The sequence below is a fragment of the Lithobates pipiens genome, unplaced genomic scaffold (genome assembly GCF_037356315.1).
Source record: "Lithobates pipiens isolate NorthernLeopardFrog02 unplaced genomic scaffold, aLitPip1_a1.2 Scaffold_18, whole genome shotgun sequence".
NCBI lineage: Eukaryota > Metazoa > Chordata > Amphibia > Anura > Ranidae > Lithobates > Lithobates pipiens.
The window spans coordinates 616681618-616702375 of record NW_027507758.1 but is presented as its reverse complement, the minus strand read 5'-3'; the positions used below and the strand labels follow the sequence as shown (position 1 = coordinate 616702375).

Below are 20758 nucleotides of genomic sequence, written 5' to 3'. Positions count from 1 at the left end.
ATTGTAAAAAAATAAAAATAAAGCATAAAAACGCAAAACGAGTCAAAAAACGCATCAAAAAAGTACTACAACAACAAATTGTCAAAAAAAAAAGCATTAGAACGCAAAATGAGTAAAAAACGCATCAAAAAAGCACTACAACATCAAATTGTCAAAAAAAAAGCATAAAAAATGCAAAACAAGTCAAAAACGTTTATAAAATGTACTACAACAATAAATTGTCAAAGAAAAAGCATAAAAAAACGCAAAACTAGTCAAAAATGTGCATAGAAACGTACTACAACAATAAATTGTCAAAAAAAAAAAAGCATAAAAAAATGCAGACGTAAATCACATAAAAAAAAATGTGAAAAAAGCATTAAAAACGTGTGTGCAAAAAAGCGCACACGATCAAAAGCAAACTGTGCAGGTGTGAACCAGGCCTAAATAAAATGTATGTTGGTCAGACCTGTACGGGTTGGTGGCCCCGGGGTATAGAACGGTGGTTACAGCCAGTTGCTGTGATCAGAAAATGGAAAAAATATCAGAAAATAAGTACAGCATTTGCAATATTCCACCATTCGGAATCCCCCAACCCTATGAGGTCACCAATCTCTAGGCAGATTTCTCACATCTAGTACCCCTCATATCAGTACATAACCCTCTTCTACACATAACGCAGCATAGAGGGGCTCGGTGAAGGTGGCGGTGAAGGTGTGGAGGTGGCGGATGGGGTCTCGTATATAGAAGGAGATCTGCCCGGCCTCATAATCCAGAAATACCCGGACTTTGTTACCGAAAATATTGTCAGGGAGTTCGGTCTCATCCGTGTCATGTATTGCCATATAGTCTTCACCCCAACAGTGCAAACCCCAGGATATGTCATTACATCCAATCAAGGAGTTGTCCCCGTCCCTGGCTATACTGGCGTAACACATCCCGATTCTCCACTTACTGGATCCATGGACATCGACTTCCCAGTATTGTCGTCCTGAGGAGAAACTCCGACTACCTAAAACCTGATAATATTTCATAAACCTCCCCTCGGTATCTGGGCGGTTATGGTGTGTACCTGAGATGGATGCAATCTTCTTATCATACGAGATACATACATCATTATGAGCCGTGTCCTCGTCCAATATGTCTACAGCTTCCTGTATATAGATCCCCGAAATGAATGTAGACATTATATCTACTAAACCTGTGCTTATCATTTCTGAGATCCCATCCAGATCCCCTCCATCATGGAGGAGCTTCTTCTTCTTCATGAAGGCCTCTTCCAATGTCTTCAGCTGGTGTCCTCGATGTTCTCCAGTTATAACACAGGAGATACAGATACAGGCCGAGTCCTCGGTGCAGTAATACTCCAGGATCTTCTTATGGACGGGGCATTTCCTGTTCTCCGGGGTGGTGGTGGGGTCACATATGACGTGTTCTGGTGACTTGCTGTGGGCTCTCAGATGGTCATCACATAGAGAAGCCTCACAATGCAGGCAGGACTTCACAGCAGGTACAAAGAAATGAATACAGTAAGTACAGGAGATGGCCACCTCTGGATCTGGCGGTGGAGCAGACAGGAAATGCTGGGTGATGTTACGTAGGGTGATATTTCTTTGCAGTGGAGGTCTCTCCCGGAACTTCCTCCTGCACTGAGGGCAGGAATAACATCCAGACCCCTCCTGTGTATCCAACGCATGGTCAATGCAGACCCGGCAGAAGTTGTGTCCACATTTCAACATGACGGGATCCGTATAAATGTTCAGGCAGATGGGACAATCCAGCTCCGCTCTCAGGTCTGAGGACGCCATCGCTGATAGAAGAGAGAGAATGAACAAAGTTCCTTGTTCTCCAAAGCAAGTGGTCCAGTGAGGGATGTTCCTCCACAAGCCGAGGCGAAGGATGTGACCAGTGTGTGCACAAAGGAGATTTAAAGGTCACAAAACAAAGCTGAAAAATGAATGTTCCCACCCAAAAACAAACCAAACAATGGAAGTGGTCAGAGAGTGGTTTTCTTTCACCAACTTCACCCCCAGGCCAATTCTAACACTTCTCACATATGTGGAAAAATCTACATACATACATACTTTTTTTTTTTTTTTTAAAGCAAAGACCCTGCAGATTAAAATTGTGGCTGTTGCAATTTTTTTATGTCGCACAATATTTGCGCAGCCATTTTTAAAAAGTAGATTTTTAGGGGAAAAAAATACACTTTTTAATGCACACAAACACGATATTAATACCCAATTGTTTGGTAAAATATAAAAGATGATGTTATGCTGAGTAAATAGGAAAAGGTCCGATCAGGTTTATATTGTCGGAAAATCCGATCGTGTGTGGGCTCTATCGTACTTTTTCAGTCGGAATTTCCGACGGAAAAAAATTTGAGAACAGGATCTAAAATTTTCCGACAAAAAAAAAACGATCGGACTTTCTCCGATCGTTTGTAGAGAAGTCTGATCGGACAAAGTGCCACGCATGCTCAGATTAAATTACAGGACCAAAGCTATTGGCTACTAGCCTCTACATAGTCCGGTCGTACGCAATGAACGTCGCCTCGTTCCGAACGATCGGATTTTCCAACAACTTTGTCCGACCGTGTGTATGCAACAACAATTTCGAACAAAATCCGTCGGAAAAAATTCAACAGATTTTGTGGTCGGAGTGTCCGACCGATTGTACGGGGCATTATGTTCACACATGTGTGGTGCGATCGTCATTTACATATGCTTGTGGAATCTACACGCTTGCTCCCATTTGAGGTTAAGCACAGGGAGGGGGGATTGGGAGCGCTTTACATTTTTATTGTTTATAATTTATTTATGGAATTTTTTTTGTTGAATTTCTTAATAGTCATTTTTTTAAATAGTTTATATTATTATTATTTTTTTTTAAATGTTCGTTGCCCCTTTCATTTTTTTTCTTTTATCAACTTTATTTCTATCACAAAGGATGAACAACATCCCCTGTGATAGCATGGGCCATGACAGGTCCTCTTTATGGAGAGATCTAGACTCTATCAGACCCCATATCTCTCCTCTGGCCTCCAAAGCATGGGATCTAACCGAGATCGGTATGATCGGATGCTGTATAATGCTGTGCCCATCAAATGCTGCCACTGTGCCCATCAAGTGCTGCCACTGTGCCCATCAAATGCTGCCACTGTGCCCATCAAATGCTACCACTGTGCCCATCAAATTCTGCCAATAAATGCTCTTCAAGAAACCAAGATGGTCACACACAAATCTGTTGCTGTCCAGGAGTTGTGGTGGCTGTCTGGGGCAGGTTCGGCATCACTGGGGGGGGGGGGGGGCAGTAAGATCAATTTGGCCACACCCACTGTTCGCTGCAGCACGCTATGTGCACCACATTACTACTCTCCTTGAGGGCACCCAAAGGTGTCCCAGGCCGCTAAAGTGTTTGGGTTTGCCTTGAAGAAAAGGTGGCAACCCTGGCACCCGTCCACGCTCTGTAGAAGTGATTGGGTGGCTGTGTAGCCGCTGAGACTTCTAAAAGGCGGCCATAGATGGGTAGAAAAATTGCTCAAAAATTTGTTCAAAATGACTTTCTAAATGTTCGTGGGCTTCAAAGATGAAAAGATCTATGGCAAAAACCAAAAAACTCCGAACAGTCATGTTTAATTTTTTTTTTTTTGTGCAAACGAACGGTTTTCAAAGTTTGAGTAGTGGAATCCATTTGGAATAACATGACCGATGGAACTGCGCATGAGCATGTGGAAAGGTAACCCTGGAAGACCAACAAAGATCTTTCCACCGAACGTTCCTCCATAAATGGAAGCTCAATAGACTTCATAAAGAGGAATGCCAGGAAGGAGCAGTGGAAGGGCGTCATTGCAGAGTAGATACCACTTGGCACCCAATATAGGTTTATATAATAGAATTATGGGGAGAGAATGGGAACCGTATTGTACAAGACACCTGAGGTCACCGCATGGAGAGACAAAGTGCCGGGAAGACTCTAACCACTTGCCAACCAGCAACGTACCGATACATCACTGGACTTATACCACGATGGTGCCTACAGCTGTAGACATCATCCCAGTACCAGTTTTTAGAGCCGATGGCCACCGGGACACCCGATCAACCTACCGACACTTCTGCCGGCTGATCATAATGGTGATCAAAAGTCCAGAGCGGCTCTGATCACCTCTATGATATAGCAACTAGGAAGCGATGACCTTACATGACTTCTGGTCCCCCCTTCCCATGTAAATGGCGCCAGTTTTAACCACTTCCTGTCCATGCTATAGCCGAAAGAAGGCTGCAGCGCAGACTTAATTTGCCGGGAGGGCCTCCCTGGACATCCTCCCGTGCTTGAGCAACCTGCGCGCCCCCTGCAGGGCACGCGAGGGGCGCTCTGTGATCTATGAGACTCGGCTAATCACAGATCGGAGTAAGGGGTCGATCCCGACCCCTTTAGCATGTGATCAGCTGTCGGCCAATGACAGCTGATCATGTAACGTAAACAGAGCCGGTAATCGGCTATTTTTTCTCCTCGCGCTAGCGGCGTGAACAGAAAAAAAAAGCCAATCACCGGTAGCTGCAAGAAGGACAACGGTCCCGATCGTGGAGAGGCTTCTGTGCCTAACAGCGCCACCTACCAGTGCCCACAGTGTCACCCATCAGTTCTCACAGTGTCACCTATAAATCACCAATTAGTGCGTCATCACCAGTGCTACCTATCAATACCACCTACCAGGGCCCATCAGTGCCAAATACGAGTGCCCATCAGTGCCACCTACCAGTGCCCATCAGTGCCACCCATCAGTGCCATCTTATCAATGCCCATCTGTACTGTCTTATCAATGCCCATCTGTACTGTCTTATCAGTACCCTTCAGTGTCGCCTTATCTGTGCCCATCAGTGAAGCCTCATCAGCGAATATCAATGAAGGAGAAAAATTACCCGTTTGCAAAAATGTATAACTAAATATGAAACATGTTTTTTTTATTTTTCAAAAATTTACGTCTTTTTTTGTATGTTTAGAAAAAAAAAAAAACTCCAGTGCTGATTAAATACCACCAAAAGAAAGCTCTATTTGTGGGGAAAAAATGATAAAAATGTCATTTGGGTACAGTGTTGTATGACCGCGCAATTGTCATTCGATCTTGATGTGATCAAATACTTTTAAGGGCAGAGGAGGGATTTGGGGTCTTATAGACCACCAGATTTCTCCATAAAGAGGACCTGTCACATGCCTATTTCTGTCACAAGAGATGTTTACATTTCTTGTGACAGCAAAAAAAGTGAAATTTGATGGGCACAGTGGCAGCATTTGGTGGCAGCATTTGATGGGCACAGTGGCAGCATTTGATGGCACAGTGTCAGCATTTGATGGGCACAGTGTCAGCATTTGATGGGCACAGTGGCAGCATTTGGTGGCAGCATTTGATGGGCACAGTGGCAGCATTTGATGGGCACAGTGACAGCATTTGGTGGCAGCATTTGATGGGCACAGTGGCAGCATTTGATGGGCACAGTGACAGCATTTGATGGCACATTGGCACCATTGGATGGACACAGTGGCAGCAATTGATGGGCACAGTGGCTGCACAGTGGCTTAATCCATCTGTATTAGTTGTTGTGATGATATGTACAGTTTTACGAACACATAGCAAAGTGACAAAATTGTGTTCAGAAGTTAGGATTTGTGTTATCTTCATCATGAAGGTGTTAAACTCTTTGTTTTTGTTTCTTTTGTTCTACACTTTTTTTTTACACCCCTTTCACACCAGGGCGTTTTGCAGGCGCTATAGCGTTAGAAATAGCGCCTGCAATCTGCCCTAAAGAAGCTGCACCATTGTGTGTAGTGTGAAAGCCCCGAGGGCTTTCACACTACAGTGGTGCACTGGCAGGACGTCAGAAAAAAGTCCTGCCAGCAGCTTCTTTGGAGCGGTGAAGGAGCGGTGTGTTTACCGCTCCTCCACCGCTGCTTCCCATTGAAATCAATGGGGCAGCGCTGTATCACCGCCGGTAAAACGCCGCTATTGCGGTGTATTGCCGGCGATTTTAACCCTTTCGCGGCCGCTAGCGGGGGGTAAAAGCGCCCCGCTAGCGGCCGAAATGCGCCGCAAATCCAGAGGTAAAACGCCGCTAAAAATAGCGGCGTTTTACCGCCGACGGAATGGGTGGTGTGGTGTGAAAGGGGTCTTAGTGTTGTATTAAAGAAAATTAATAAAAAAATAAAAAAACACAAAATTTGTACAAAAAAAAACAACTTTATTTCATTTCTAAAAAAAAATTTACAATGCTTTATTCCAGAATAATAATTTTAGCAGTCAAATGATAAAACCGTGCATAGTCGTTCATCCAGCGAATTGGCATGCACATTCACTCTCTGCTAAAATAAAGTAGAAAAATGACTGGTTACATTTATTTGTCAATTCCCTTTAGCATTCTCTAGAATTGTTAAAAAGACTTAGACTCCTCAGTGCCACCCAGTGGCCATAAAGTGGTGTTTTACTACTGTCCAATAGCCTAAGAACATTCATATTTGTCCAATTCATCCAATTCATCCAGAATGAATGTACACGCAGATTGGGTAGATAGGTGGCTATCTGATTTTTTTTAGATTTTTGATTTTTTAATAAATAGATCCTCCATAGTGTCATTTTAAACAAGAGAAATAAATAATTAAGGCCTGGTTCACACCTATGCATTTTTTGGTGCTTTTTGCAGAAACGCACTACAGTCCGTGCAACACGGTTTCATATGGGACAGGTTCACGCCATTGTTTTTTGTTTTTTTTTCCGCTACTGCATTTTTGGAAAGGGTCAGGGACTTTTTTAAATGCAAATTGGTGCCCTTAGGCTTTATTCACATCCATGCATGTTGCTTTTGAGCGTTTTTGCAAAGTCCGCGACCCTTTCCAAAAACGCAGAGGCACAAAAATGCATTGATGTGAACATGTTCCATAGGAACCCATGTTAAAAAAATTTCCCTGCATTTCTGCAAAATGCAAAATGCATTAAAAAACGCGTTAGTGTGAATCAAGCCTTAGGGGATTCACACCTATGCATTTTAAGGGCTTTTTTGCATTTTGCACAAAAACATGTATTACATTTGTGATACATTTGTGATGCGTTTTTGACTCGTTTTGCGTTTTTTTTATCTGCCTAACAACAAATTGTCAAAATAAGTATAAAAATGCAAAATGCGTTAAAATGCATAAAAAAATACTACAACAACAAATTGTCAAAAACAGCATAAAAAATGCAAAACAAGTAAAAAAATTTGAAAAAAAACATACTACAACAATAAATTGTTAAAAAATAAAAAAATAAAGCATAAAAACGCAAAACGAGTCAAAAAACGCAACAAAAAAGTACTACAACAACAAATTGTCAAAAAAAAAAGCATTAGAACGCAAAATGAGTAAAAAACGCATCAAAAAAGCACTACAACATCAAATTGTCAAAAAAAAAGCATAAAAAATGCAAAACAAGTCAAAAACGTGTATAAAATGTACTACAACAATAAATTGTCAAAAAAAAAGCATAAAAAAATGCAGACGTAAATCACATTAAAAAAAAGTGAAAAAAGCATCAAAAACGTTTGTGCAAAAAAAGCACACACGATCAAAAGCAAACTGTGCAGGTGTGAACCAGGCCTAAATAAAATGTATGTTGGTCAGACCTGTACGGGTTGGTGGCCCCGGGGTATAGAACGGTGGTTACAGCCAGTTGCTGTGATCAGAAAATGGAAAAAATATCAGAAAATAAGTACAGCATTTGCAATATTCCACCATTCGGAATCCCCCAACCCTATGAGGTCACCAATCTCTAGGCAGATTTCTCACATCTAGTACCCCCTCATATCAGTACATAACCCTCTTCTACACATAACGCAGCATAGAGGGGCTCGGTGAAGGTGGCGGTGAAGGTGTGGAGGTGGCGGATGGGGTCTCGTATATAGAAGGAGATCTGCCCGGCCTCATAATCCAGAAATACCCGGACTTTGTTACCGAAAATATTGTCAGGGAGTTCGGTCTCATCCGTGTCATGTATTGCCATATAGTCTTCACCCCAACAGTGCAAACCCCAGGATACGTCATTACATCCAATCAAGGAGTTGTCCCCGTCCCTGGCTATACTGGCGTAACACATCCCGATTCTCCACTTACTGGATCCATGGACATCTACTTCCCAGTATTGTCGTCCTGAGGAGAAACTCCGACTACCTAAAACCTGATAATATTTCATAAACCTCCCCTCGGTATCTGGGCGGTTATGGTGTGTACCTGAGATGGATGCAATCTTCTTATCATACGAGATACATACATCATTATGAGCCGTGTCTTCGTCCAATATGTCTACAACTTCCTGTATATAGATCCCCGAAATGAATGTAGACATTATATCTACTAAACCTGTGCTTATCATTTCTGAGATCCCATCCAGATCCCCTCCATCATGGAGGAGCTTCTTCTTCTTCATGAAGGCCTCTTCCAATGTCTTCAGCTGGTGTCCTCGATGTTCTCCAGTTATAACACAGGAGATACAGATACAGGCCGAGTCCTCGGTGCAGTAATACTCCAGGATCTTCTTATGGACGGGGCATTTCCTGTTCTCCGGGGTGGTGGTGGGGTCACATAAGACGTGTTCTGGTGACTTGCTGTGGGCTCTCAGATGGTCATCACATAGAGAAGCCTCACAATGCAGGCAGGATTTCACAGCAGGTACAAAGAAATGAATACAGTAAGTACAGGAGATGGCCACCTCTGGATCTGGTGGTGGAGCAGACAGGAAATGCTGGGTGATGTTACGTAGGGTGATATTTCTTTGCAGTGGAGGTCTCTCCCGGAACTTCCTCCTGCACTGAGGGCAGGAATAACATCCAGACCCCTCCTGGGTATCCAACGCATGGTCAATGCAGACCCGGCAGAAGTTGTGTCCACATTTCAACATGACGGGATCCGTATAAATGTTCAGGCAGATGGGACAATCCAGCTCCGCTCTCAGGTCTGAGGACGCCATCGCTGATAGAAGAGAGAGAAATGAACAAAGTTCCTTGTTCTCCAAAGCAAGTTGTCCAGTGAGGGATGTTCCTCCACAAGCCGAGGCGAAGGATGTGACCAGTGTGTGCACAAAGGAGATTTAAAGGTCACAAAACAAAGCTGAAAAATGAATGTTCCCACCCAAAAACAAACCAAACAATGGAAGTGGTCAGAGAGTGGTTTTCTTTCACCAACTTCACCCCCAGGCCAATTCTAACACTTCTCACGTATGTGGAAAAATCTACATACATACCTACTTTTTTTTTTTTTTTTTAAAGCAAAGACCCTGCAGATTAAAATTGTGGCTGTTGCAATTTTTTTATGTCGCACAATATTTGCGCAGCCATTTTTAAAAAGTAGATTTTTAGGGGAAAAAAATACACTTTTTAATGCACATAAACACGATATTAATACCCAATTGTTTGGTAAAATATAAAAGATGATGTTATGCTGAGTAAATAGGAAAAGGTCCGATCAGGTTTATATTGTCGGAAAATCCGATCGTGTGTGGGCTCTATCGTACTTTTTCAGTCGGAATTTCCGACGGAAAAAATTTGGGAGCAACGATCTAGAGAATTCTGATCGGACAAAGTGCCACGCATGCTCAGATTAAATTACGGGACCAAAGCTATTGGCTACTAGCCTCTACATAGTCCGGTCGTACGCAATGAACGTCACCTCGTTCCGAACGATCGGATTTTCCAACAACTTTGTCCGACCGTGTGTATGCAACACCAGTTTCGAACAAAATCCGTCTGAAAAAATCCAACGGATTTTGTGGTCGGAATGTCCGACCGATTGTACGGGGCATTATGTTCACACATGTGTGGTGCGATCGTCATTTACATATGCTTGTGGAACCGACACGCTTGCTCCCATTTGAGGTTAAGCACAGGGAGGGGGGATTGGGAGCGCTTTTACATTTTTATTGTTTATAATTTATTTATGGAATTTTTTTTGTTGAATTTCTTAATATTTAGTCATTTTTAAAATAGTTTATTATTTATTTATTTATTTTTAAAATGTTCGCTGCCCCTTTCATTTTTTTTCTTTAATCAACTTTATTAATATATATATATATATATATATATATATATATATATATATATGACAGCGTGAGGAGAAAAAAAAAAGCAGATCACCAGGACTGTGAGAGGGACATCGGTCCCTATCCTGGAGAGACTTCTGTGCCCACCAGCGCCACCTACCAGTGCCCACAGTGTCACCTATAAATCACCAATTAGAGTTTCATCACCAGTGCTGCCTATCAATACCACCTACCAGTGCCACCTACCAGTGCCACCCATCAGTGCCACCCACCAGGGCCCATCAGTGTCATCTTATCAGTGCCCATTGGTGCCATCTTATCAGTACCCATCAGTGTCGCCTTATCTGTGCCCATTAGTGCAGCCTCATCAGAGAATATCAATGAAGGAGAAAAATTACCTATTTGCAAAATTTTATAACCAACTATGAAACATGTTTTGTTTTTTTTTGTTTTTTAAATTTCTGTCTTTTTTTGTTTGTTTAGCAACCCGGCTGTGATTAAACCCCTTCCCGGCAAACGTATGCGGATGTGCGTAGTCAGCTTCCGGGGGTTATACCGGGATGATGCCCGCACCTGTAGGCATCATCCCGGGAACCGTTTTTTAGAGCGGGCGATTGGCTTTCCAGCCATAACAACCGATGCGGCTAAAAGCCGCTCGGCTGTTATGCCAGAGGAGCGGGGGGCGACCCCCCTCCCGCCACCTCCTGCCAATGGCGCCAAATTAAAAAAAATATACAGTATTCAGAATCGCTGTTTTCAGCGATCTGAATACTTTCAAGTGTAAAGGAGGGTCTTTTAGACCCCCGATCCCTCCATAAAGAGTACTTGTCACCACCTATTACTGTCATAAGGGATGTTTACATTCCTTGTGACAGCAATAAAAGTGATCAGAGTTTTATTTTATTTTTTAAAACAATTTATTAATTTTAAAATAAATTAAATAAATTAAAAAAAATGTTTTTTTAAAGCGCCCGCCTTTGCCGCGAGCTCGCGAAGCAAAGAAAACGCATAGGGAAGTCGCGCCCGCATATGTAAACGGTGTTCAAATCATACATGTGAGGTATCGCCGCGATCGTCAGAGCGAGAGCAATAACCTCTGTAACTCTAACCTGGTAACCGTAAAAAAAAATTAAAGTGTCGCCTATTGAGATTTTTAGGTACCGTACTTTGTCGTCATTCCACGAGTGCGTGCAATTATAAAGTGTGACATGTTTGGTATCTATTTTCTCGGCGTAACATTATCTTTCACATTATGCAAAAAAATTGGGCTAATTTTACTGTTTCTTTTTTTTTTTTTTATTCATGAAAGTGTCCCTTTTCCCAAAAAGTTGCGTTTAAAACACTGCTGCGCAAATACCGTGTGACATAAAATATTGCAACAATCACCATTTTATTCTCTAGAGTCTCTGCTAAAAAAAATATATATATATAACGTTTGGGGGTTCCAAGTAACTTTCTAGCAAAAAATATGTATTTTTATTTTTTTTTAACTCATGAAAGGGTTAAATACCACCAAAAGAAAGCTCTATTTGTGTGAAAAAAAATGCTAAAAATGTCATTTGGGTACAGCGTTGTATGACCGCGCAATTGTCATTCAAATTGTGACAGCTCTGAAAGCTGAAAATCGGTCTGTGCAGCAGGGGGGGTCAAATCCTTTTTTCCCTCACTGTATATAATAAAATAATGTATTTTTATTACAATATAATTATTATATTATGTTTTTTTTTTTTACACATTAAAATTCAAAAAAGCATATTTGTTCTAAACAAAATTTGAAAAACCGCTGCGCAAATACCGTGTGACTTAAAAAACAGCATCCACCACTTTATTCTCTAGGGCCTCTGCTTTCAAACGAAATCATTAAATAAATAAATATAAATGCATATATATATATATATATATATATATATATATATATATATATATATATATATATATATATATAAGAAATTTTGCACAATATACATATATATATATATATATATATATATATATATATATATATATATATTACACACATAATGTTTTGGAGTTCTAACAAATTTTGCCAAAAGTACTGATTGTTACATGTAATCAAAAAGTACCAGGCTAAAAAGAATTGAATTCACTTTAGTGCAGAAACCAGTAATGTTATGAAACAGGCGTGTCTGAAACTTGATTGTGTTGGTGTATACGGGGCCCCCCGGGGATGGTTTGTACAATAGGGCCCTACACAGATACAAACATAAGGAACTTATGCATGCATATTGTCTTGCAATGTCTCACCACAGGGGACCTGCTGAACATACGCACACTTTGGGTTGGATGGGGAACAAGTAATTGGAATGGTAATAAATTCTCAGAAAGCTAAGCACATTTTTTTTTGGGGGGGGGGGGGGGGAGGGGGCGCAAACGAAGTGAAAAATACTGAAACAAAAACATCACTTGCAGCCTCACTGTGCAATCAGTATTGAGTACCTGCTCTCAATCTTTTGCTGGCGGAAATTCGGCCAGCAAAAGACCGATGAGAGCTTTTGGTCGCAAAATGCGACCGTGTGTATGCTCCATCGGACTTTTGCTGGCCAAATTCCCCAACCAGCAAAAGATTGAGAGCAGGTTCTCAATTTTTCAGTCGGAAAAAGTTTTTCGATCGGAAAATTCCCGATCGTCCGTAGCAATTCCGACGTGCAAAATTTCTTTACGCATGCTCGGAAACAATTCGACGCATGCTCGGAAGCATTGAACTTCATTTTCTCGGCTCGTGCGTAGTGTTGTACGTCTCCGCGTTCTTGGCGGTCAAAAGTTCTGCGAACTTTTGTGTGGCCGGGTGTATGCAAGCCAAGCTTGAGTGGAATTCTGTCGGGAAAAACCATCCAAGTTTTTTCCGACGGAGAATTCGCTCGTGTGTATGTGGCATTAGAACCCCCAATATTATATATATATATATATATATATATATATATATATATATATATATATATATATATATATATTTTTTTTTTTTAATTTATATTTATATATATATATATATATATATATATATATATATATATATATATATTCTTTTTTATTAGCGGAGGCCCTAGAGAAAAAAATGGGTGGGTTTTGCAAATTTTTTTTATGTCACACGGTATTCCCGCTGGGGTTTCTTAAATGCAATTTTATGGGAGAATTTACGCCTTTTTAGTGACATTTTAAAAGCCTTTACAGGATACCACTTTCAATTTAAAGAGGAGGTCCAGTACTAGAATTACCGCCCATGGTCTGACGTTCGTGGTGATACCTCACATATGAGGGACGATTGCTGTTTGAGCAAATGCGAGAATGACTCGCGCATTCGCCTTTGCGTGCGACCACGAGCGGAAAGGGGGCACTTACATTTTTTTTATAATTATTAATTATTCTTTTTTTATAATTATTATTATTTTTTTTTTTTTATAATTATTAATTTTTTTTTTTTTTTTACACATTTGCTTCATTTTTTTTTTTTTAATATCACTTTTGTTCCTGTCACAAGGAACGTAAACATCCTTGTGATAGCAATAGGCATGTGACAGGTACTCTCTATGGAGAGATCCGAGGTCTATAAGCCCTTGTACACACGGTCGGAGAATCTGTCGGAATGAGTCTTATCGGACCGTGTCATCAGATAATCCGACTGTGTGTGGTATGCATCGGAACTGATTCCGTCCGAATCTCCGTCCGACCCAATTTTCCAACATGTTGGAAATATTTCCCGACCAACTGGGCCGGACGGACCTAATCCGATCATGTGTAGAGCATTTTCATCGGACCAAGTGCCACGCATGCTCAGATCAAATTCCTACATCAAAGCTATTGGCTACTAGCCTGAATGTAGTCCCATCGTAACGAAATTACGTCATTACGTTCTGAAAGATCGGATTTTTCGGCAACTTGGCCCAACCGTGTGTATGCAACAGTTTCGGACACAATCCGTCGGACTAAATCCGACGGGCAAAATCCGACAGATTTGGTTGGCAAAATCTCCGACCGTGTGTACGTGGGCTAAGACCTCAAATCCCTCCTCTATTTTTAAAAGCATTCAAAGCACCAAGATCTGTGTTTTTAAATAATTTTGAGATTTTAAAAATTCCACTGTTTACATCCGGGTAACTCGGAAGTGATGTCAGGCCATCGCTTCCGGGTTACCATAGCAAACAGCCAATAAAAGCAGATTCTGGCTTTGTTCGGCTCTCTGGTGGGACAGGAGAGCTCCAGCAAGCCGCAGAAGGCAGCGGGAAAGGGGTGGAACATCCACTCCCACTGCTTGTAACAGAAATTGAGCGGCTAGTTAGCCACTCTGATTGCTATTACAAGAGAGCAAACCGCCTATGCTAAAAAAAAACGGTACAAAGGTGATGCCTGCAGCCAGAGGCGTCAGCTCGGTAAAACCACATACCACAAACGAGTACGTCGCTGGTCCAGAAGTGGTTTCGTAAATTAAAATATTTCAACAAAATATTGTTTGCGTTTTCATTTCATTTAGGCCCCTTTCACACTGGGGCGGTATTCAGGCGTTACAGCGCTAAAAATAGCGCCTGTGTAGCGCCTGAAAAAAACCGGCCCCTTTAACTCCAGTGTGAAAGCCGGAGGGCTTTCACACTGGAGCGATGCGCTGGCAGGACGGTGAAAAAAGTCCTGCTAGCCGCATCTTTGGAGCGGTGAAGGAGCGGTGTATTCACCGCTCCTAAACCGCTCCTACCCATTGAAATCAATGGGACACCGCGGCAATATCGCCGGCAAAGCGCCGCTGCAGCGGCGCTTTGCGGGCGGGTTTAACCCTTTTTCGGCCGCTAGCGGGGGTTAAAACCACCCCGCTAGCGCCCGCAGACCGCCCGCAGACCGCCGCTAAAACGACGGTAAAGCGACGCTAAAAATAGCGGCGCTTTACCGCCGACGCCGAAGAACCAATAGTATCCCAACCAACTGACTTCACAAGAGAGGCTTGAAGAATGGTAAAGGTTGTAATCGGAAGAGAACTGGGTTTCTTCAGTTGAACAATCCTATAAGGCAGGGGTGTCAAACTTAAAGGGGTTGTAAAGGTTCCTTTTTTATTTTCTAAATAGGTTCCTTTAAGCTAGTGCATTGTTGGTTCACTTACCTTTTCCTTCGATTTCCCTTATAAATGTTTTTTTTTTCTTTGTTTTCTTTGTCTGAATTCCTCACTTCCTGTTCCTCCTCAGTAAGCTGTTCTGGCTGACTAACCACCACTCGGATGATGGTGTGAAGTTTACTGAGGAGAAACAGGAAGTGAGATATTCAGACAAAGAAAAAAAACATTTAGAAGAGAAATCGAAGGAAAAGGTAAGTGAACCAACAATGCACTAGCTTAGAGGAACCTATGTAGAAAATAAAAAACGAACCTTTACAACCCCTTCAATTTCAAATTATCTGAAATGCATCGAAACAAATGGAATGGAACAAATGAATAATAAATAATTAATAATAATAAAAAGGTTTTATTATTATTATTAGATTGTTACGTTCCATTTGGTTAGATGCGGCATTCGTTATTTTAGATAATTCGCAACTTCGGATAAATTTAGTACTCGTTACGTTCACTAACAGACAAATTTGAAAGGGAATTCCAATACCTATAATTTAATAGTTAGTTATTATTTAGAATTAAAAAGATGTTCTTTCTTTTTTTCAGATTTTCTAATTTTCAAATTTTTTTCATTTTGGAATTTCCGAAAATTCGGAATCCGAAAATCCAAAAATCCGAATTTTGGAAATCCAAAATTGGAAAATTCGGAAATTCGAAAATCCGGAATTCGGAAATTCGAAAATTTGGAAATCCGAAATTGGAAATTAGAAAATTTGGAAATTCATAATTTCGCAAATTCGGAAATTCCGGAACGTTTGAAATTCGGAAATTTTGGAAATTGAAAAATTTGGAAATTCGGAATTAATGAATTTGTCAAAATTCGTTAAAAAAACGAATTTGGAACTAAATGAATTGCACATGTCTAGACCTATCCTCTCGAACAAGGATCTCCAAACTACAGCCCTCTCGTTGTTGCAGAACTACACGTCCCATGAGGCATTGTAAAACTCTAACATTCACAGACATGATTGCCATGATGGGAATTGTAGTTCCTGAAGAACTGGAGGGTCATAGTTTGGAGATTCCTGCTCTAGGATAATGGTCTCCAAACTGCGACCCTGGGGTCAGGTGTGGCTCTTTGCTTACTTATGCAGCCCTCGAGCACTATTTCATCCACTAATAGCAACAATGGGGCATCATTTCCTCCTCCACTAACACCAGTGAAGGGGCACAATTCCTACCAATGGCACCAACGATGGGGCATAGTTCCTCCCAAAGACACAATGACACCAACAATTGGGTCCATTGACACCATTCCTCCCAATAATACCAACAATTTGGCCCAATGAAACCAATAATGGGCCAATGACACAATTGATGGTGCACAATTCCTCCTACTGACACCAATGATGGGGCACAATGCCTCTGACTGACACCAAATATGGGACATTTTCTACTCCCAATGGCCACAGTCCTACCCCCCCCCCCCCAAGTCTGAAGAACATTAAACTGGACCCTTGTTTAGAAAGTTTGGAGACCCCTGCTCTAGGAGAAAGGTTACCTCAGCCTTTTTCAACCAGGAAGCCCAGACACCCTGGGGTGCCTTCAGGTTTCTTCAAGGGAGTCTCAAAAATTGCCCCAAAATGGGGAGATAGAGAGATACAAAGTAACATTGTTTATAAACATTGATCAGACAGGAGATAGAGAGAGATACAAAGTAACATTGTTTATAAACATTGATCAGATGGGAGATAGAGAGATACAGAGTAACATTGTTTATAAACATTGATCAGACAGGAGATAAAGAGAGATACAAAGGAACATTGTTTATAAAAATTGATCAGATGGGAGATGGAGAGATACAGAGTAACATTGTTTATAAACATTGGTCAGATGGGAGATAGAGAGACCCAAAGTAACATTGTCTATAAACATTGATCACACGGGAGATGGAGAGATACAAAGTAACATTGTTTATAAACATTGATCAGACGAGAGATAGATACAAAGTAACATTGTTTATAAACATTGATCAGACAGGAGATAGAGAGAGATACAAAGGAACATTGTTTATAAAAATTGATCAGATGGGAGATAGAGAGATACAAAGTAACATTGTTTATAAACATTGATTAGACAAGAGATGGAGAGATACAGAGTAACATTGTTTATAAACATTGGTCAGATGGGAGATGATAGAGAGACCCAAAGTAACATTGTTTATAAACATTGATCACATGGGAGATAGAGAGATATAAAGTAATATTGTTTATAAACATTGATCAGACAAGAGATGGAGAGATACAGAGTAGCATTGTTTATAAACATTGGTCAGATGGGAGATAGAGAGGCCCAAAGTAACATTGTTTATAAACATTGATCAGACCGGAGATAGAGAGATACAAAGTAACATTGTTTATAAACATTGATCAGACAGGAGATAGAGAGATACAAAGTAACAATGTTTATAAACATTATCGGACAGAAGATCAAACTAGGCTAGATTCAGATCTATGTGGGTGCTGGACTGCATGTAAATCACATACTTTCTTGCGCCCACAGCAAAAAAAGCGCTGCTTTTAACAAATGCATGGGGTGCTATTAATTCCTAATGCCCCCCCCTCCCCCCCATGCATTGAAATGCTACAGCCATATATTTCACACTTTGACTCATCAGTCCAGAGCACCTGCTGACATTTTTCTGCATCCCAGTTGCTTTGTTTTCATGCAGAGTTGAGTTGCTTGGCCTTGTTTCCACATCCTCTGCACGATAACATAGGAGACGGGGTGCAGAAATTGCTCTGGACTGATGTGTAAAAATGTGAAATGTTTGGCTGTAGCAGGAGGCGGCGTGTTGGTGAAGGGCTGGAGGGCGGTACAATAATGAGTGTCTCAGGCAACTGTGAAGCATGATGGAGGTTCCTTGCAAGTTTGGAGCTGCTTTTTTTGCAAATGGATTTAGAGATTTGGTGAGGATCATTGGTGTCCTCAATGCTGAGAAATACAGGCAGATACGTATCCATCATGCCATACCATCAGGGATTGGTCCCATATTTATTCTGCAGCAGGACAGTGACCCCAAACATACATCAATGTCATTAGGAACTATCTTCAGCATGAAGAAGAACGAGGAGTCCTTGAAGTGACGTTTTGGCCCCCACAGAGCCCTGAACTCAGCACCATGGAGTCTGTCTGGTATTACATGAAGAGGCAGAAGGATTTGAGGCAGCTGACATCCACAGAAGATCTGTGGTTAGTTCTCCAAGATGTTTGGATCAACCTACCTCCCGAGTTCCTTCATAAAATGTATACAAGTCTACCTAGAAGAATTGATGCTGGTTCAGTGGCGGTGCATCCATAAGGGCGCATGGGCGCCTCCCCCTCTTTCCAGCCACCCCCCTATGACCAATGGATAGATTCAAGGAAAATAAAGATCTATTCTTACTCCGCAGCTCAATTCAGATAAACAAACATGTGATATATTTGTCACTTTGTTATGAAATTATTTTTAAAGCCATCCAAAAATAAATATTAAAACGCACAGGAGTTCTTTCTTCTATATGATTAAAGAATCAGCATTATCTAAATTGTGGAAGTATAATTTTTGTACCATGTACTCCAAGGTTCCCATAGTTGTTGTTCCTTAACCACTTGCCGACCGCCGCACGACGATATACGTCGACAGAATGGCACGGGCAGGCATATGGGCGTATATTTAAGTCCCTGCCTTCCCGCGGGTGGGGGGCCCGATCGGGCCCCCCCCCGGTGCCTGCGGCGGTCGGTATTCGTTCGGGAGCGATCCGGGATGAGGGGGCGGCCATTCATTCATGGCCACCCCCTCGCGATCGCTCCCGACGAATGGAAATCCTTCATGACATCACTTCCTCTCCTGTAATGTAAACACGGGCAGAGGAAGTGATGTAATCGGTATTTTTCGTTCCGGCACCGAGGAGAGAGGATCGGTGAGTTGCACCAACACGACACTTCACAGTAGAACATGCCAGGCACACTCACACCCCCCCTTTACCCCCCGATCACCCCCCCAATTACCCCTGCCCCCCCAGTCACAGTGACACCAATACATTTTTTTTTTTTTTGCATTGGTGTCATTTGTGACTGTAATAACTGTTAGGGCAGTTAGGGTTAGCCCCCTTTAGTTCTAATGTACCCCCCTAACCCCCCCAATAAAGGTTTAACCCCGTGATCACCCCCCGTCGCCAGTGTCACTAAGGCTGGGTTCACATTGCAGCGGTTTATGAGAACGGATGTGATTCGCACCGCACTGCAGTGCAAATCACATCCGATCTCTGCAATTCGAGTTCAGCCATTCGCCGCACCCGCCGCAAATTCGCACGGGACCCTTTTTTTGGTCCGCAGCAGAATCGGATCGCATGGGTGTTCACACCATGCGATCCGAGTTTGCAGATCGCACTGCGATATGCGAACTGATCTGGGGGTGTCATTAACATTTCACTGACACTCCCAGCAGTTCGCATAGGGCAGTGTGAACTGCCGCCGGGAGGCATGCGATGCGGGAACCCGCCGCGGATTTGTGGCGTTCCCGCATCACTCCAGTGTGAACCCAGCCTAATAAGCGATCGTTTTTCTGATCGCTGTATTAGTGTCACAGGTGACGCTAGTTAGGCAGGTAGGTATTTAGGTTTGCCGCAGCTTTTTATAGCGCCAGGGACCCCCATATACTACCGCATAAAGCCCCCTGATTGCCCCCTAGTTAACCCTTTCACCAGTGATCACCATATAACTGTTACAGGTGACGCTGGTTGGTTAGTTATTTTTTTATCGTTTCAGGGCACCCGCCATTTATTACCTAATAAAGGTTTAACCCCCTGATCATCCGGCGGGTGTCATTTGTGACTGTAATAACTGTTAGGGCAGTTAGGGTTAGCCCCCTTTAGTTCTAAGGTACCCCCCTAACCCCCCCAATAAAGGTTTAACCCCGTGATCACCCCCCATCGCCAGTGTCACTAAGGCTGGGTTCACATTGCAGCAGTTTATGAGAACGGATGTGATTCGCACCGCACTGCAGTGCAAATCACATCCGATCTCTGTGCGATTCGAGTTCAGCCATACAGATAGTATGGCTGAATTTGTGTCGCACCCGCCGCAAATTCGCACGGGACCCTTTTTTTGGTCCGCAGCAGAATCGGATCGCATGGGTGTTCACACCATGCGATCCGAGTTTGCAGATCGCACTGCGATATGCGAACTGATCTGGGGGTGTCATTAACATTTCACTGACACTCCCAGCAGTTCGCATAGGGCAGTGTGAACTGCCGCCGGGAGGCATGCGATGCGGGAACCCGCCGCGGATTCGTGGCGTTCCCGCATCGCTCCAGTGTGAACCCAGCCTAATAAGCGATCGTTTTTCTGATCGCTGTATTAGTGTCACAGGTGATGCTAGTTAGGCAGGTAGGTATTTAGGTTCGCCGCAGCTTTTTATAGCGCCAGGGACCCCCATATACTACCGCATAAAGCCCCCTGATTGCCCCCTAGTTAACCCTTTCACCAGTGATCACCATATAACTGTTACAGGTGACGCTGGTTGGTTAGTTATTTTTTTATAGTTTCAGGGCACCCGCCATTTATTACCTAGTCTCACTAGTGTACCCATAAATTTAGGGGTGTCTACTTTCCAAAATGGGGTCATTTGG

General features: G+C 42.3%; 2 protein-coding genes across 2 annotated transcripts; both read right to left on the bottom strand.

Moving 5' to 3' along the window:
* Positions 1-623: 623 nt before the first annotated feature.
* LOC143986840 (E3 ubiquitin-protein ligase TRIM39-like) lies at positions 624-1787 on the bottom strand. Its single transcript, XM_077485249.1, has one exon. It carries the CDS (start codon positions 1785-1787, stop codon positions 624-626), a length of 1164 nt encoding a protein of 387 aa, XP_077341375.1.
* A 6020-nt stretch (positions 1788-7807) lies between these two features.
* On the bottom strand, positions 7808-8971 carry LOC143986839 (E3 ubiquitin-protein ligase TRIM39-like). The gene has a single exon (XM_077485248.1). It carries the CDS (start codon positions 8969-8971, stop codon positions 7808-7810), a length of 1164 nt encoding a protein of 387 aa, XP_077341374.1.
* Positions 8972-20758: the final 11787 nt, after the last annotated feature.

Bases quoted from the DNA above. Each gene is read 5' to 3' on its own strand.
- LOC143986840 (XM_077485249.1), bottom strand. From the start codon at position 1,787: ATGGCGTCCTCAGACCTGAGAGCGGAGCTGGATTGTCCCATCTGCCTG.
- LOC143986839 (XM_077485248.1), bottom strand. From the start codon at position 8,971: ATGGCGTCCTCAGACCTGAGAGCGGAGCTGGATTGTCCCATCTGCCTG.